The sequence below is a fragment of the Neophocaena asiaeorientalis genome, unplaced genomic scaffold (assembly GCF_003031525.2).
Source record: "Neophocaena asiaeorientalis asiaeorientalis breed wild unplaced genomic scaffold, Neophocaena_asiaeorientalis_V1.1 scaffold879, whole genome shotgun sequence".
In the NCBI taxonomy this organism is placed as follows: Eukaryota; Metazoa; Chordata; class Mammalia; order Artiodactyla; family Phocoenidae; genus Neophocaena; species Neophocaena asiaeorientalis.
In genome coordinates this window covers 801,425-817,855 of record NW_020175527.1, presented here as the reverse complement: position 1 = coordinate 817,855, position 16,431 = coordinate 801,425, and the positions used below count along the sequence as shown (strand labels likewise).

The window sequence follows — 16,431 nt, the reverse complement described above, 5'->3', positions numbered from 1 at the left end:
GCTGGAAATGAGAGTAGGCCCAGTCCACAGAGCTGGCATTGTTCCTGCCCTCCTGAAGTGTGGTAGTTCATTTTCTCCTGGATTCACGTGAAAGTTCCCAACAGCCTTACAGTAAACGCCTCTTTTTACTTGACATATTTTGAGTAAATTTCTGTCCCTTCCAACCTAGAGCCTGATACTTTTAAATACAAATATTAAAGATTTTTTAAAACTCTAGATTGGGTTGAAAATATGGGACTATGGTATAGAACCTTCCTTGCAACCTCATAGAATTGTTTTTCTAAATTCTTTCATACCAAGAAAGAATGAATGAATGTCCACGTTTTAAAGTAGAAATAGAGAAAGTACGTTTTACAAGTTCTCTAGGGTATAGTTCTTTATGAACATTAAATGTTTCTACAAGCTGGGACTGGCAGAACTTTCCTTTTTTCTCCTAACCCCAGTTTGGAGAATCTGTATAGAAAATTATATACATTAAACATTCTGTCCCTGGATGCTAAGGTAAGCACACTTCAAGTAACATACTCTAGAGTGCAGAGCTTATTTCAGGATCACAGATTAGAAAATGTATTGTGTATTGTTCTTTAATAACAATACATAAGTTCTGCAAGAACAAGTAACAGTACTACTCATGTTCTTTATAGCCCTCAAGTGTTAACTTTCTTGGTTGGCCCTTGGGTCACAGATTGATTACCTCATTATTAACTTTATAATTAGAACTTAGTTTGAATCCCAGTAACACTGTCTTATTTTTACAAAAACTAGAAGTATATTTTCTTAGACTCTATTTTCTCAGACTTGATCATAATGGACCATAGGCCAACTTTTTAATAAAAAATGTTTGTTCATGATGAACTTAATCAGTGTACCAGTTATCTTCTGAAATTAGAACCAGTTGCCTGTTTTGAAGCTGAGGTTAAGATGTTTTGAATGTGAGGAGATTTCAAGAGCAGTCACCACCCCCCAACCCCCCACTCAAGTCCTGACAGCATGATGCAGCTCAGAATGTTAATCCTATACTACAAGGTAAAGCTTTATTCTATTTTTAAGAACTGAATAATATGCCTTTATTTTAAGATTTAACGGTGCAGTTTCAGCTGCTAGGAGAAAGATATAGCATTGGTAAAAGACAAATGATTTTTTTGTTAAGTCATTTTTATAGTACTTAAGGAAGAAAAACGTTGACTTATTTCAGTTCAAGCTTTTTTTGGACTTGCAATTTTGTTCTTCTCAGGGAAACCACACAATATCTCCATATTATTAAACATCTATCCCAAAGCATGAGATAGTCAAGTACCTGATGCAAGTTTCAGGGCGTTGCATCATCCTATTCCTCTCTCTCTCTCTTTCCCAATAAGAAATGCAAAACTTTATTCTAGATGGGGTTGTTGTTTTACCAAAATTGCACTGGTAGATGCTGGATTCATGTTTTCTGATAAAATTTGCAGTTTTGAAACTTTTTTCTTAGCCCAGTCTACATTAAGGCATTTTCTTTCCATGTAGAAAGTTCTCAGGTAATATTTTGTTGGTTGAACAGTTTTGGTTACATGTCTACTTAAGAAAATCTTTAACTTGAACTGTCACTGGTAAATAACTCCTGGGATGTTACTCACAACTTATTTGAGGCTCTAACTTGCTTGCTATTTCCTTTACACTAATGCCTTCTCCAGGGAATCATTTTCATCAAGCCTAGCTATTGTTTCAGAGTTCAGGTTATTGCCTTACTGAAAATAAAAATTCATATCAATAGTTCTCAGCATTGACATTTGAGTTAATGTAAATACAAATCTCTCTCAGTTTTTCAAATTTATGCATTCCAGCAAAGATGGTTGTAAAGCTAATTTCTATTAAGTGAATCCTGTTTTCTTATTAATTTCCTTCTAAAATCAGCAGTGTATTTCTGTGAGGAAAGTGTCGATACACTAAACAATTGATGGAGAGTTTGTGGCCAAGTCCTTTGGTGTTCTAGACAGTGTAACACAGCAGTCCTACTGAAATACTCTGTAGCACTTTCAGAATTATGAACTATGTAGCAATTTGCTAACTTTGTAACCTCTTTTCTTTTGTTACTGTCTGGGACTTAGATTCTTGAGAAACACCTAAATAGGATGAAGATTATAATATCACATTTTACAAATATGTACACAGTCTAACACATAATGTATTTTAGGCTAAAATCTACTTCTATAAACATATTCACTTTCCCACTTGATTAGTTCTAGAACTGAAGCCAGGAATATCTGTATTTAGAATTAGAGAAAAGGGAATATAATGCACTAATGGATTAAACTCAGCTGGGATTTAGAGTCAGAGCATTAGAGTTCAAATACCAGCTTTGCCAGTATTTAATGTGAGACCTGTCTCTTAAGACCTTATTGTGCTGTAGTATTTTTCATCTGGGAAATGGGGGAAAGATTTCTATCTCACAGGGTTGTTGTGAAGGTGAAGTGCTAATATGTAGGAAAGGGCTTTGTGAATTGTCACACTCTAGCATGGGATACCAGTGGCACTGGGTCAGAATGCGGGATTGCCCTGCACACTGCAAGGTGTGTAATAGCCCATTAAATACCTCTGCCCTCAGTCATTGTGACAACCAAATATGTTATTATACCTTTACACACATACCTAGGAGGTTTGTACAATTCTGATTGAGAGTTGTGTGCTGAGCAGTAGACTTGTGGAAATAAAACATTGTCCATACCCTCAGCGGGCTCATTCATTAAGAGGTGAGCTAAACAGGGGACGAGGTAATTTTTTTTTTTTTTTTTTTTGAAGATGTTGGGGGTAGGAATTTATTTATTTTTGCTGTATTGGGTCTTCGTTTCTGTGCGAGGGCTTTCTCTAGTTGTGGCAAGCCGGCGCCACTCTTCATCGCGGTGCGCAGGCCTCTCACTATCAGGGCCTCTCGTTGCGGAGCAGACTCCAGACGCGCAGGCTCAGTAGTTGTGGCTCACGGGCCTAGTTGCTCCGCGGCATGTGGAATCCTCCCAGACCAGGGCTCGAACCCGTGTCCCCTGCATTAGCAGGCAGATTCTCAACCACTGCGCCACCAGGGAAGCCTGGGACGAGGTAATTTAGTGTGATGTGCTAAGAATAACTATAGAAGTATGCACCAAGTACAGAGATAACATGAAGGATGGAGTAATTAACTGCCATAGGAGGACACAGAATCTTTCCTGTAGGATGTGCCATCTAAATTGGGTTTTAAAATATAGATTCAGAGTTTGCCAAATTAACAAATCCTACTAGGCAGAGAGCACAGCATGCGCAAGATCGTGGAGGCCTGAAATAATAGGATGTGCTTGGGAAGCTGTACACATTTTGATATTCTTAGGACACAAATGTTCTAATAAGAGGAAAAGATATTAGAACACTGTCAGTACAATATCAAAAATAATTAAGTCTGATGGAATTGGACAAAATGACTAATTCAGGGAAAAGTAAAAGGTATTTATTCCTTATTTATTTCATATTTTGGCAAGAAAAGTTTATATCTATTTCATTCACTCATCTTTCTATTAGTGCTGCCACTACCTTAATTTAAGCCCATATTGCTTATGCTATTTTAACCAAAGAGGAATTCAGTCATTTAATATATTCTTTTATTGCCATGTACGTAGTACTTTGTTTAGTATTGTGGGTAAAAGATGAGTGAGAGAGAGAACCTTTACAAAGAAGCTGTTTTGAATCCCTGCAAAACACTTGACATTGTCAGAAATACAAGAGTAATAAAACTGTTTTATAAATATATTACATTTATTTAACAGAGTTTTTGGCTTGTCTTCACCAATTTATTACATTATATAAATGAAGAAACTAAGGCTTAAAAAGACTGAATGATTTACCATCAGTTATCACACTGGCAGCTAGGACTGTGCATTCTATTCTGGTACTCTTCCTTCTCTACCTTATTGCCTACATGGTATCACCAAAGAGAGATATTATCAGTCTTCAGGTATTTGTTAAATTTCTTCTGAGATATGTGAGATTTTTATCTTCAAAGAGCTTACATCACAACGGGAAAGATAAGACTAATCAGTAAGTTACTCTACACCATACAACAACAAAAAATAATTGAATTATTGAAGGTGTATGCAGAAAGTGTGATTTAATTTGTTTGAGTCTATAAGGGTCCTCAGTGGATCTCTTACAAAGCTGGTATTTACAGGGTAATAATGGCTATACTTTTGTTTCTGATATGTGAATATTTAACTTTTAAAAATTTAATAAAAATTGAATATTTCTTTGATACCTTATAAAAATTACTATCATCATTCCTGTGAGTAGCTTAGGGGTTTTTTTGGTTGCTGTTATTTAGTTTATTTGTTTAGTTTTTTACTTTTGGTGGAGGTGGTATTGTTTGGTTGATTGGTTTAAGGTTTTTAAACCAATTATTTTAGTGGCTTATTGGTGTGGGTACAGAAAATGCTTGTGGAATGATTTTTCCCTCCTAACAGGTTAGGAGCCAAAGAGGGACAACAGGAATGATCTAACAGAAATTGGGAAAGATGAACCAAAACCACTTGTAACTATCTATATGTATGAGACAAAATGTTCAGAGAAGATCTAGCAATGAAGTCTAAAAAAGCAGTGCAACGTTTCTGTGTTACCTTAAACACCCTTCTCATGACTTAAATCAGGTGGCAAATATGGAGTAAATTTATCATAAGACTTATTTCCCATCAGTAACAGATGTGGGTACTATAGAGGTGGAAACCATGCGCCACCCCATGTATCTGCTACATTATAGCCCCTCATTAAGTGTTAATAAAATGGTATTTGCCAGTGTGGGTGAAATTTAGGATACAATCCATTGTTAATAAGCAATTCCTTATTTCTAGGCAGGATTATTGTAATATAATTCTAAATGTCTATTTTTAGATCAAGGTTTACTAGAAGTGAATAACTTTCCCCAAGACAATAAAAGTAAAAACATTGTTTTGCAAGCTAATTAGCCATAGTGATTGATAAATACTCATCTCCAATTGACATACTGAGGCATTTTGTTTATGCCTCGGAAGGCTGAACACAAATGGTTACAGTTGACAGCTGTTGTACCACTAATAAGATTAAAGTAAAGAAATTAGTTGTGTCGACTTTAATCTGCTGTTTAACATTGCAAACCACCTGGGGTCTTCTCCAGAGCCAACATGTTTGATTGTGACTTTAAAATTATATAACCAGATCCTACATAAGAACATATCTAAAGATTTGCTAATCATAACTGTCTTGTTATTAGACAAGACAGAGTTTAACACTAGACTTTAAAATTAATGTTTTAATTTGATGCTCATCCTACATTTTTAAATATATTTTTGTAATCTTTGAAATATAACACCTCAGTGGGAGATTAATTTTAGGAAATGCAGAAAGTCTAATTAGGTTGTGCTTAAAATATATATGGTTTCACATTTAAAATTAGAATATGTCTCTGTGGAATAATTAAATTACCTATCTAATTGTCCCAAATTCACCAATTAAAAAAAGAACCCTTGAAATAACATATCCACTTGAAAGTTTCTTACTCCCGCTCTGAGGCATCATTATACTTAGGAAAATCATTTAATTAAAAAATTACTCTCAGTGCTATTAACATGTTACATTGTAGAATATGATATGCAATGTAATAATCATTTGTGATTGTTACATTGAATTTTGATGCAAACTGAAGTGTAGGATGCACCTAACTTACATACCCATAGTGAAGATCGGTTGGTCGGCAGCATTATTAGCATCTCTTCAAGACCCCTTGAGCTGTCTTGATTTGCAATTCCTGGATGTTGGCCCCCCTGCTATCCCCGCCCACCCTAAGTGTTCTAGCGTCAGAATGGAGGGAGTCAGAGGTAGAGAAGGCAGTGTGGATTTACACTAGTCATCACTGTGCCAGTGGGAAAAGTTTTCCTCTTTGTCCGCAGCTCACACGGATCCAAATGTCCAAATGTCCACTGCAAAAATACCTCCAAATTCTGTCACAAGTCCACATTCTTTGTGGTCACAAAAATATCAAAACTGAATCATCTCTTCCTTGTTAAATTTTCTGCATCATTCTTCTGTCCTCAGATTTCTTGCTGAGAAGACATTTTCTTATTAACCAAGACTTGCTTATTCAATATCTTCAAATTTTATCAATAAAATAATAACACTTAAAAAGATTTCCATATATGCAAGACCACATATAGAACTTTTTGCAAATACATTTTCCATGTTAAATACTATTGCTTTGCTTTTATTCAGTGTATTTTATTCTAATCAGTACTATATGTCTAAAATCTATTTGGTACAACAGACCAAGTGAACATTATTAAAATGAGACTGCCTTAGAAAATGTTCCCCCTTGCTTCAGTAAATAACTTTATAAGCATAATCAAATAGCACTCTCTGTTAATACTACATGTTAGCATTCCATGTTGTTTTATAATTTTAAATTCACTGGTTCAGTAATATACACTAGAGTCTTTCTACTTTCTGTAGAGAAGAACTAAGAGATCTGATACTAAAAGATTTGCAAATGAAAGCTGATTTTATTTGTTTTAAAAATTTAAAAATCATGAACTTTCCACATGTTTTCCAAGCTGGGTAGTGTTCTTTCTCTACCTTTTTTGGTTGAGGAAGAGAGTATTACATTCATTCGCTCTGTTGTCAGTGTTTATTTTTTAGTTCCTGGTATGTATAGACCAGGAAGTGTTTTATGTGCTTTGGATACATTACAGAATAAAAGGTAATAAATGTGCAAAAGATTTGAATAGATACTTCACCGAAGAAGACACACAGATGGCAAGTAAGTGTGTGAAAAGATGCTCTACCTCATTAAGAAATACAAATTCAAACCACAAGAAGAGACTTCATCATACCTACTAAAATTTCATAAAAAAGAAAACTGATACTCCCAAGTGCCAGTGAGCATACAGAGCAATTGTAACTCTCTTACTTACACTACTAGTGGGAAATGCACAATGGAACAGCCACTTTGGAAAACAGTGTGTAAGTCTCTCATAAAATTAAATATATCCTTACTATATGGCCCAGCAGTCCCACTCCTAGTTACCCCAGAGAAATAAGACAAAATATGTACAAAAACCTATAAATGAATGTTTATAGCAGCTTTATTCATAATTGCCCCAAACTTGAAACAACCCAAATATTCTTCAACTGGTAAATGAATAAGCAATTCATAAGCATGGAAAGTATCTATGCAATTAAATACTATTCCGAAATAAAAAGGAACAGACTATCTGTGCATGCAGCAACACGGATGAATCTCAGATGCATTGTACTAAGTGAAAGAAGCCAGAGTCAAAAGGCTGCATATGGAATGATTTGATTTCTATGACTGAGAAAGGCAAAACTACAGAATTAGAACACAGATATGTGATAGTCAGGGGTTAGGAGAGGAGATGACTAGAAAGTAACCATCCAGAGGAATTTGGGAGATGATGGCTCTATATCTTTATTGTGGTTGTGGTTTCACTGCTGAATGCATTTGTCAAAACTCTGTGCACTAAAAAGGGTAAATGGTAATTGTGTATAAATTGTACTTCAAATTTTAAAATTACAGATTGAAAGTGCAAAAGAGCACATGATATATAAATGAAAGAAAATTCATTTATCATTAGACTTTTCAATATCAGTGTTTTATTTCAGAAGAAAATGAAGTAACATTTTTAATATACTCAAGAAAAGAATATACGTGCCAAGGAGTTTATATTCAGCAAAATTGACCTTCCCTTATAAAAGGCACAGACACTTATCAATATGCAAGAACTCAGGGAATATTGTTCCCACAAGACCTTGCTAAGGAGTCTAATAGAGAACAAGCTTCAGACAAGTAATGAATATAGATACATTGACATGTGGACTGATAGTGAACATTAAATATATAATTATGGCACTAAAACTAAAGAAGATTAAGAGGAAGAGTGTAGTATGAGATGATTGTATGTTCTGACGGTGTAGCTAGTACAGCCTCTTTGGAGGTGAGGAATAGGTATGGCATATGCCAAAATATTTTTAACTGTTTTCAGTAATCATAATTAGTGTACTATCAATTTTGTTATTCTCAAACTGCTGTGTGTTATAATGTAGCATAAAGCAAATAAGTAATTATGGATATTCTAACTCTGTCATCCTTGCTGCTCTTAAGGACCAGGATTCTCAGTGTCAAAGAGAGGAAAGAGAGCTGTTATATGTTGATAGAAGAGTTTGAAGAAAAAAATCCCGTAGTCCTGAGTTTGAATCTGAAATAGCAATATGAATTTACGAGATACTTGATCTTTAACTGGGGGATGGGGTTCACACCCCTAGTCATTCTAATGAGTGTTTAAAAAAGAATAGTGGGAAATGTGGTTGATTAATGTGTTAGCATGTTCCACAGTTGTACACTCTTGTATATTCTCCTTGAAACAAGGAAGACAGTTGTCCCTTCATTTAGACATCTCTGTGCTCAGCCAGCTCTGTGATGCATACTATGAGGGCCCCAAAAAGGATGAATCAGGCAAGGACCTTGCTTAGAACCAACTTAAAGTAGTTGTATAATAGAATAGAGTTTTCAGTGCTTTGACACTAGTCTCAGTTTTTAGCCTCCAGAATTGGCACATGCAGCTTTCAGGTGGGCCAGTCCTGCAGGGCCAGGCCTACATCACAGGCCCCGTTCTGTGAGGGGCCACTCACTTGGTGGGTCCAGTTAGGGTGTTAGAATTCTTAACTGCAGCTGCATCTCCCTAGTCTCAAATAATTCTTTTTAATAATATCTTAAAAATTTCTTTTAGTTTGGAGCTTTATAAAGACAAAGCATAATTTGAGAATGGCAAAGCATATAAGCTATATACCATTTGTTAAATGCTTAATGCAAACAAAATGTACGTGGTAAATTATAATATGTTTGAGAGCTCTAGTTTTAATATTCATTTCTCCCTTCCCTAGGAAACTGGTATTACTCCAGGGCTGTGTGTTCTGGTTCAGTCCAGATCATCTTCTTTCCGTAAACTATATCATTTGCTGTGTTTTGTGATGTTCTGTCTCTTTCCTACACTTATCCACATCAAGCCCATCCTTTTCTTACATGAGGGCTGGAACAGTAACTGATGAAAATTCCAAGTTTCTCTTTGCAGCTGTATTGGTGTGACTCTTATCACTTGCTGTGCCTACTTAGCACAGAATTTTGCTCTGCAGGAACTTAAAGCCTTCACTCACCTACATGTGTATAAGCTATATGCCATTTATTAAATGCTCAATGCAAGCCAAAGGCAAATTATAATTTATAATATAAGGCCTCTGGTTTTAAACTGCCAATGACAGTTGTTTTTAAATGTCTGCTTTCTTGACACTGGTATGAGATAGTGGATTTTGGTGAACAGTGTTTCCTGAAAAGTCTTAATCACTAGAAACTGCATAAGGATATAAACTTACATACTTCCTTAGTTATATTATCAAGTCCTCTTAGGCTGCAACCACCTGGGGCTTTTCTATTTAACTATTTCATAACATCTTAGATACTAATCTTAATGTCGGAGGTGTACTACACTTGTATTCTATTAGTGTTCTTTTGGGGTATAAATAGGTTCCTGTATTTATTGCTAAAATACCCAGCTTTATGACGCCTTTTCTGTCCTCTGTTTTTCAGAGGAAACATTTGCAGTGAGAAGACTTACTGACATAAGATTCACTCATGTATTCATGATTATTTGGAGCAGAAAGCCTTTATCTAAACCCAACCACAGTGTACTTTTGACAGAAAGGACAGTAAGATTTTACTGTCTTCTCAGAAGATACTTTTAAAATCTGGGGCTTTCTGTTTGATGTTAAAAAGTGCTTCCAGTCATTTGAGTTTTAAATTACAAGGAAAGCTGCTTGGGCAGACCACCCAAGCTGGGTTCAAAGAAGTGATCTTTCTAAGACAGGTGCTCTTCAAATAGAGGTTGTTTTTCAAACAAGTTCTACTAAGTGGACAAGTTTTTCCTGACCCTGAGATTTTTGGTTACTGCCCCCCCCTGCCCCGCTTTTTTCTCATCAGAAAGTAGTTTCTTTGTGGAAGTTTCTTTGGAGAGTTTTGTGAGCATAAGATTATACAGATGCATATTCCATACTTTACTAGTAAATGCAGTTTCTTTAAAGCACAGAGGGCTTTAGGACAAAATCCCCTACCATGTGCTGTTTGCTTTTTCATGTATATGTTTATTTATGCCTTACAATATTCCACAAAAAATTTTAGACAAGTTGTAGGGATTTAATTGAATAAGACAGAAAAAAGATTAGAAATCAAGACCATAAAATTTGTAGATCAAAACCAAAGGGAAAAGAGGATACAATTATAGAACTATAATTCCACGTGTCATTCTAAATATAGTACCCTCATTTTTTTTAAGCCTTGAGGGATCTATAGTTATATATGTTAGTCCCACTATAAAGCTGCAATACACAAAACAATGTGATATTGGCACAATGGTGAACAATATTAGCAACTAGACTAGGAAACCAGGGAATATATCCTATATATATAGTTATAGTTAAGGTGGCATTTCAAACCAGTAGAGAAAAGGTGAATTATTGAGTAATCTCTGGGGCGGGGGGTGGAATTTAGGCTTCTGCCTCATGCCACACCCCAAAATAAATTTTAAATGATTTGATAGTAAATTATAAAACCATAAAATTACCACACACAGTGATGATTAAAGAAAAATAAATACAAATGGCTAGACACAGACATGTAGTTACCTCATCTTATAGTGAAGAATAACCTTTTAAAGGATAAAAGGAAAGGAAGAAAAAAATAAATCACAAAGAAAGAATTATTTGACTGCCTAAAATTGTTTAGCTTCAGTACATAAAAAATGCCTTCAAAATAACAAGCAAAATTAATGGCAGTAGGTAAACTGGAAAATATATTAACAACATGTATTAACCCTTTTTTATATTTATATTGAGAGAATCCTTATAAATCACTAAGAAAAAGATAAAAACCTGCATTAAAAATTTTAAAATAGAGGATAAGAATAATTAACAAAAAGATAAGTGGCTACTCACCTTATACCTTATCCCACAATCATTTCATAGCTTGCATTTAAATGTAAAAATCTATGAAAATGCCAGAAGTAAATTTAAAAGAATGTTTTTATAATCTTGAAGTGGGAAAGTCCTTCTAAGTTTTACGTAATACCCAGGTGTACTAAAGGGAATGTTTGACAGATTTTATCAAATAAAAATGAAAGCATTCTTTATGACAAAAAACAAAAAATTTAGATAAGCAACAGACTGGAAAAGTTATTTGCTGCATATGATGATAAAAGGTTAATATCTTTATTATTGGTAAAGAGCCTTATAAATCAATAAGAAAAAGAGAGACCCCCCCAATAGAAAAATGGGTAAAAGGTTCACAGTGATAATTCAAGAAAATATAAATATACATTGGCAATAAGCACATGAAAAAGTCTTTGATCACACTAGTAATAAAAGAAATGCAACCTTTAAAAATTCCATTTTTAGGGCTTCCCTGGTGGCGCAGTGGTTGAGAATCCGCCTGCTGATGCAGGGGACACGGGTTCATGCCCCGGTCTGGGAAGATCCCACATGCTGCGGAGCAGCTGGGCCCGTGAGCCATGGCCGCTGAGCCTGCACGTCCAGAGCCTGTGCTCCTCAACGGGAGAGGCTACAACAGTGAGAGGCCCGCGTACAGCAAAAAAAAATTCCATTTTTAGCTGTCAGATCAGTAACAGTTGTTTATAATGAAATTATCTGGTGTTGGTAAAAACATGGAGAAACTCTTTTTCTGGGAGTATAAATTGGTTTAAAATATTTTTTTCTGGCAGGCAATTTGAATTTTGCAGTGTCTCAAAAATCTTAAATGTTCATATCCTTTGACTCAAATTATCATTGCTGAAAATTCATCCTAAGGAAGCAGAAGGATTTGTTCAGTATAGCTATTGTGAACATGAGTTGTGCTATTGAGCACATCCTATGTTTGTGGAGCTCCCAAGCATATAATGTGGCCCTCCCACTATAGAGCATGAGAATGCCAGGTATTTGCTTCCCAGTATTCTTTGTGTCTAGTATATAAACTTGTGGCCTAAGCTTCACAACCCAACATACCCACTCCAGACTTTTACTCTGAGGCTAATGAAGTAAGAAGCAAGGATATCCCAAACTCTATTCTTTTGACAATTGGAGGCAGCTGCATCTGGTGTCCAAAATCATAGTGTGAGTTCAAGCTGTGGCATATGGTGCCCAGTGTTTTTTTTAGCAGATCAATTTCATGGTATGTGATTTGGATATTGGTCCGGGCAGGGTAACTTCTATGCCTGTGTTTTCTAAATCCTATGATATACCCAATAGCCTGTCGTCAGTTAATTTCCTTAATATTTAAGTCAACCAGAGCTTACTTCCTGTGGCATATAACTAAGAACTCTGAATATTAAAACTGTTGTTTATAACGTTGAAAATTGGGCACAATAGTAAGGGATTGATTGAAGTAAAATTTTATATCCATTGGACGACACTGTTACATCTTTTAAAATCTATAATATTTCTCAATGTGAGTATTTTAATCAGAAAAGGAATTTAAAATAAGAAATTGGATGTTTACAAAACTGTTGGAAAAAGTTGTAGACCTTTTGTTGTTGACTCCAAAACAATACCAGACATATCCACTGGGGGCACTGCTCCCTTTGAGGCCAAGCACAAGTTAGGAAGGAAATAAGCTAATGCCACACACAACTTTCTCTCACAACCGGGAAACCACAGAATGGGTACTTAAGGCTGCAGATCAGAGGTTAGGAAATCAAATCAAGTAGTACAAGTTATCCCACTGGTTCTTGACACACAGAATTCGGGAAATGGAACCTGAATACTACTGCAGGAAAACCTCACTTTTGCAAACCTTGCTTGATAAGGACAACAACCAATGGCGTGGGAAGATGGCCTTGGCTCACTTCACCCTCCAAATCTTGTATGATACCATTTGTGTGGGAGGGAACAACTCTTGCATATGCACAGGCTACTTCTGGAAGGATATGTAGACTAGTAACCATGGTGATTTCTAAGGTAGGGAACTGAGTGGCTGAGGGAAATAAGTAAGAGGGAGATACTTTTCACCATGCTTTTTTGTGTGTGTTGTACTAAGGTCATCATTCCTATTCAAAAAGTTACCAAGTTAAATTTTATTTGTATTGAAGCTCAGTAGTTTTTACTGTACTCCAAGGGAACACACCTGTAGGTGTCCCCAGGCCTCTGAGGAACCCTTCAAGGCTCTTTGAGAGGAGAACAAAGTAGGGTCCTGGGTCCCCCACTACTGCTTCAGTCAGAAGAGGTCTGATTTTATCTGTTCTTTGGTTTAAGCTTCTGAAAAAGATTTTGTTAGCTTTTAAGCTTCTGAGTAAGAAAGCGTTCTGCTGCTTTTTCTTAAAAAATTGAAGACCAGTGTTATAGAAGAATTTTTTTTAAGGTTTTTTTTGATGTGGACCATTTTTAAAGTCTTTATTCAATTTGTTACAATACTGCTTCTGTTTTATGTTTTGGTTTTTTGGCCCCAAGGCATGTGGGATCTTAGCTCCCCGTCCAGGGATCGAACGCTCACCCCCCACATTGGAAGGCAAAATCTTAACCACTGGACCGCCAGGGAAGTCCCTACAGAAGAATATTAAATGTCATGGAGAAATATTCATTGTACACATATTAACTAAGTGAATATTTGTAAGAAGAGAAGACTGGAAGTACAAATACCAGTCATCTCTTGATAGTTTTTTACTGTTTATTTGTGCTTCTCTTTCCCAAAGTTATGACAGTTATCTAAAATTATTTTTATAATCACAAATACATGTTATTTTTTAAATTAAAAAGAAAAGCCCTCTTGAAAAATCTAAATATGTTACCTATTAACTGAAATAATGCTGATTTGCATTTGTGGAGAATTTGTTAGGTAGTGCCTCCAACCAATGTGTCCTAAATGAGTTACATGTAGGCCACGTTTTCCTGTACAATCCTCAGGGATTAAGTCAGACCAGAGCTGAGCCTCCTCCTGGCTCCCTTCAACTTAGAGTCCTTTCGTTGTTTGTTTGTTTGTTTTGCGGTGCGTGGGCCTCTCACCGCCGTGGCCCCTCCCACCGCGGAGCACAGGCTCCAGATGCGCAGGCCCAGCGGCCACGGCTCAGGTGCCCAGCCGCTCCACGGCACGTGGGATCCTCCCGGACCAAGGCACAAACCCGTGTCCCCTGCATCAGCAGGCGGACTCCCAACCACTGCGCCACCAAGGAAGCCCCCTTTCGTTGTTTATGCCAGTATGCCGTGAAAAAATTTGGGACACACTGTGCTTTATTATCCTGGAAATAATAGCTTCTATAGCACACTTTGGATTTTTTAATGTTTTATTTGTGCATTATTCTTAACAAGAATAATAAGATTAATAACCCTAACGAAGTCTATCATTATTAAGTATTTAAGCATGTGCCAGGCACTGTCCTAAGTATAATATTTTACATCTGTTACTTCATTTAATTCTCATGATAACCATGTGAGGCTTAGGTATTATTATCTCAGTTTTATACGTAAGAAAATGGATGCTAAGATATTAAATGAGTAACTTGCTAAAACCTCAAATGGCACAACTGGGTTTCTAACCTAGTGTCTTATTCCAGTACCTCTACTCTTAACCAATGTATTCTAATTCTCAGTTTTCAGGAACCTATCAATTATGTGAAGCAAGATACAACTATGTCAGACAAACAGATGATTACAAGTACAAGAGGGGCTGTCTTCACCATCTTTCTCTTACTAGAGCATCAGCTCCATGAGGACAGAGAGCTTGTCTGTCTTGTCCACCTAACACAGAGCCTGGAAAATCATAGGCACTTAGATATTTGTTGAATGAATGAATACGCACTTGTTGGTTCTTAGACCTGTACTTTTCAACTCTAGCTATACATCAGAATTGTTCATAGAACTTTTGAAACATGCAGATGTCTAGAGCCCTCCCATTCCCCAACTAGCATCTCCAGGGGAGGAACTCAGGCAAGTATATATCTTTGAAGATATACAGGTGATGCTAGTGCTCTGTCAAACTCTAGAGCCCCTATTCCAGAACAGTGGTCCTCTGACTTGAAGATACATCAGAATTACCTGTGAAATTTGTTAAAACACAAATTGCTGGACTCTACCCCCGAAGTTTCTAGTATTTAGTAATCTGGGGTGGAACCTGAGAATTTGCATTTCTAAAAGTTCCCACGTGATATTGATGTTACTGGTCCATGGTTCACACTTTAAGAATTGTTGTTCTAGAGGATTGGTTGTAAGGGACTAAATCAAAACACTTATACATAGGACTTAAGCAGGAGATTTAGTCAGACAGGCAGGAATCAACATTGATCACTCAGGCAATGCAGGTTAATCACAGTTTTCAAAGCACTCAGAAGAATACCCATTGAGTGTTGCTCCAAATGTTTCTTTGAACAGTGGCATATAATTTTTTAATCCTTAAGAAAAAAAAAAAACATTTCTTTGATGGGTTTGACCTTAGACTGTTTTACTCTCTAGGTCCTCCCCTGCTCAATCTCTGAGCAGGTGTGGTGCTCACTCCCCAGAACTCTGCAGTTCTTGTCTCACAGGGAAAGCCTCTAGTTTCTCATCATGTGTGCTCCCTTCTTCCATCATCTACCCTTGTCAACCAGGAGATCTAGCAACAGGAGCTTTGGCAGACCTTTTTTTCTGGGTATTATTCAAAGAATTCTAGATCCCAAAATTCCTGGGTAATATCTAATCTTAGATTATTAAGACCTTGTCAGTAGACTGGTAAGTACATTCCCATTGCCTGCTGCTGCAACTAAGAAATTAATAAGAGGCAAGAATTAGTTACTAATGAACACTGGGCTGTGGATAAAAATTATAAGCTTTTATATCTAGCTGATGGACCTTGTACCTAGTAATATTTGGCTTGTTTTTTTCTTTAGAGTGACTTCTATCCCATGCCTGTTGCTTTTATACCATTCATTTTATGTATTTTAAATTGTTTAGAGAAGAGCTGCACGAGTTTTATAAGTGGTGTTTTTCTCCTTCTGTTAGGTCTCTCTGCAATGCAATCAATGTTTACAACCTCACCTGCAATAACTGTTCAGAAAACTGCACTGATGTTCTGTTTAGTAACAAGATTACCTTCTTAATGGACCTCCTCATACACCAGTTGACGGTATGTAATATTATTGCTTTGAGTTAGAAGCAACTAAGATTTGAGAAATATCCCCTGTGGAGAAAACTAAAAGCTTATTTACTCTCCAGATTTGGGGGAAAAAAAAAAGTGAAGATGATTGGGAGAGTAAAATAGGAACAGGCAGAAAAACCTCTTAATTTGAAAATCTTATATTGCATTCTCCTAATTTCTAGTATTTGATGGGTAATATACTTGTAGCACTTGCTGATATCATAAATTTACATGGTCAGACTAGGGCTTTGGAA

General features: G+C 36.3%; 1 protein-coding gene across 1 annotated transcript in view; it reads left to right on the top strand.

The window, feature by feature from the left end:
• The window catches only part of LOC112415810 (S phase cyclin A-associated protein in the endoplasmic reticulum-like), a gene marked incomplete at its 5' end in the record, with an annotated part of 224,280 nt that overhangs the window by 83,874 nt on the left and 123,975 nt on the right, over positions 1-16,431 (top strand). The window contains one exon of the mRNA XM_024768976.1: positions 16,042-16,165. Coding sequence (XP_024624744.1) covers positions 16,042-16,165 — 124 coding nt within the window. The remainder of the gene's footprint in view (positions 1-16,041; positions 16,166-16,431) is intronic.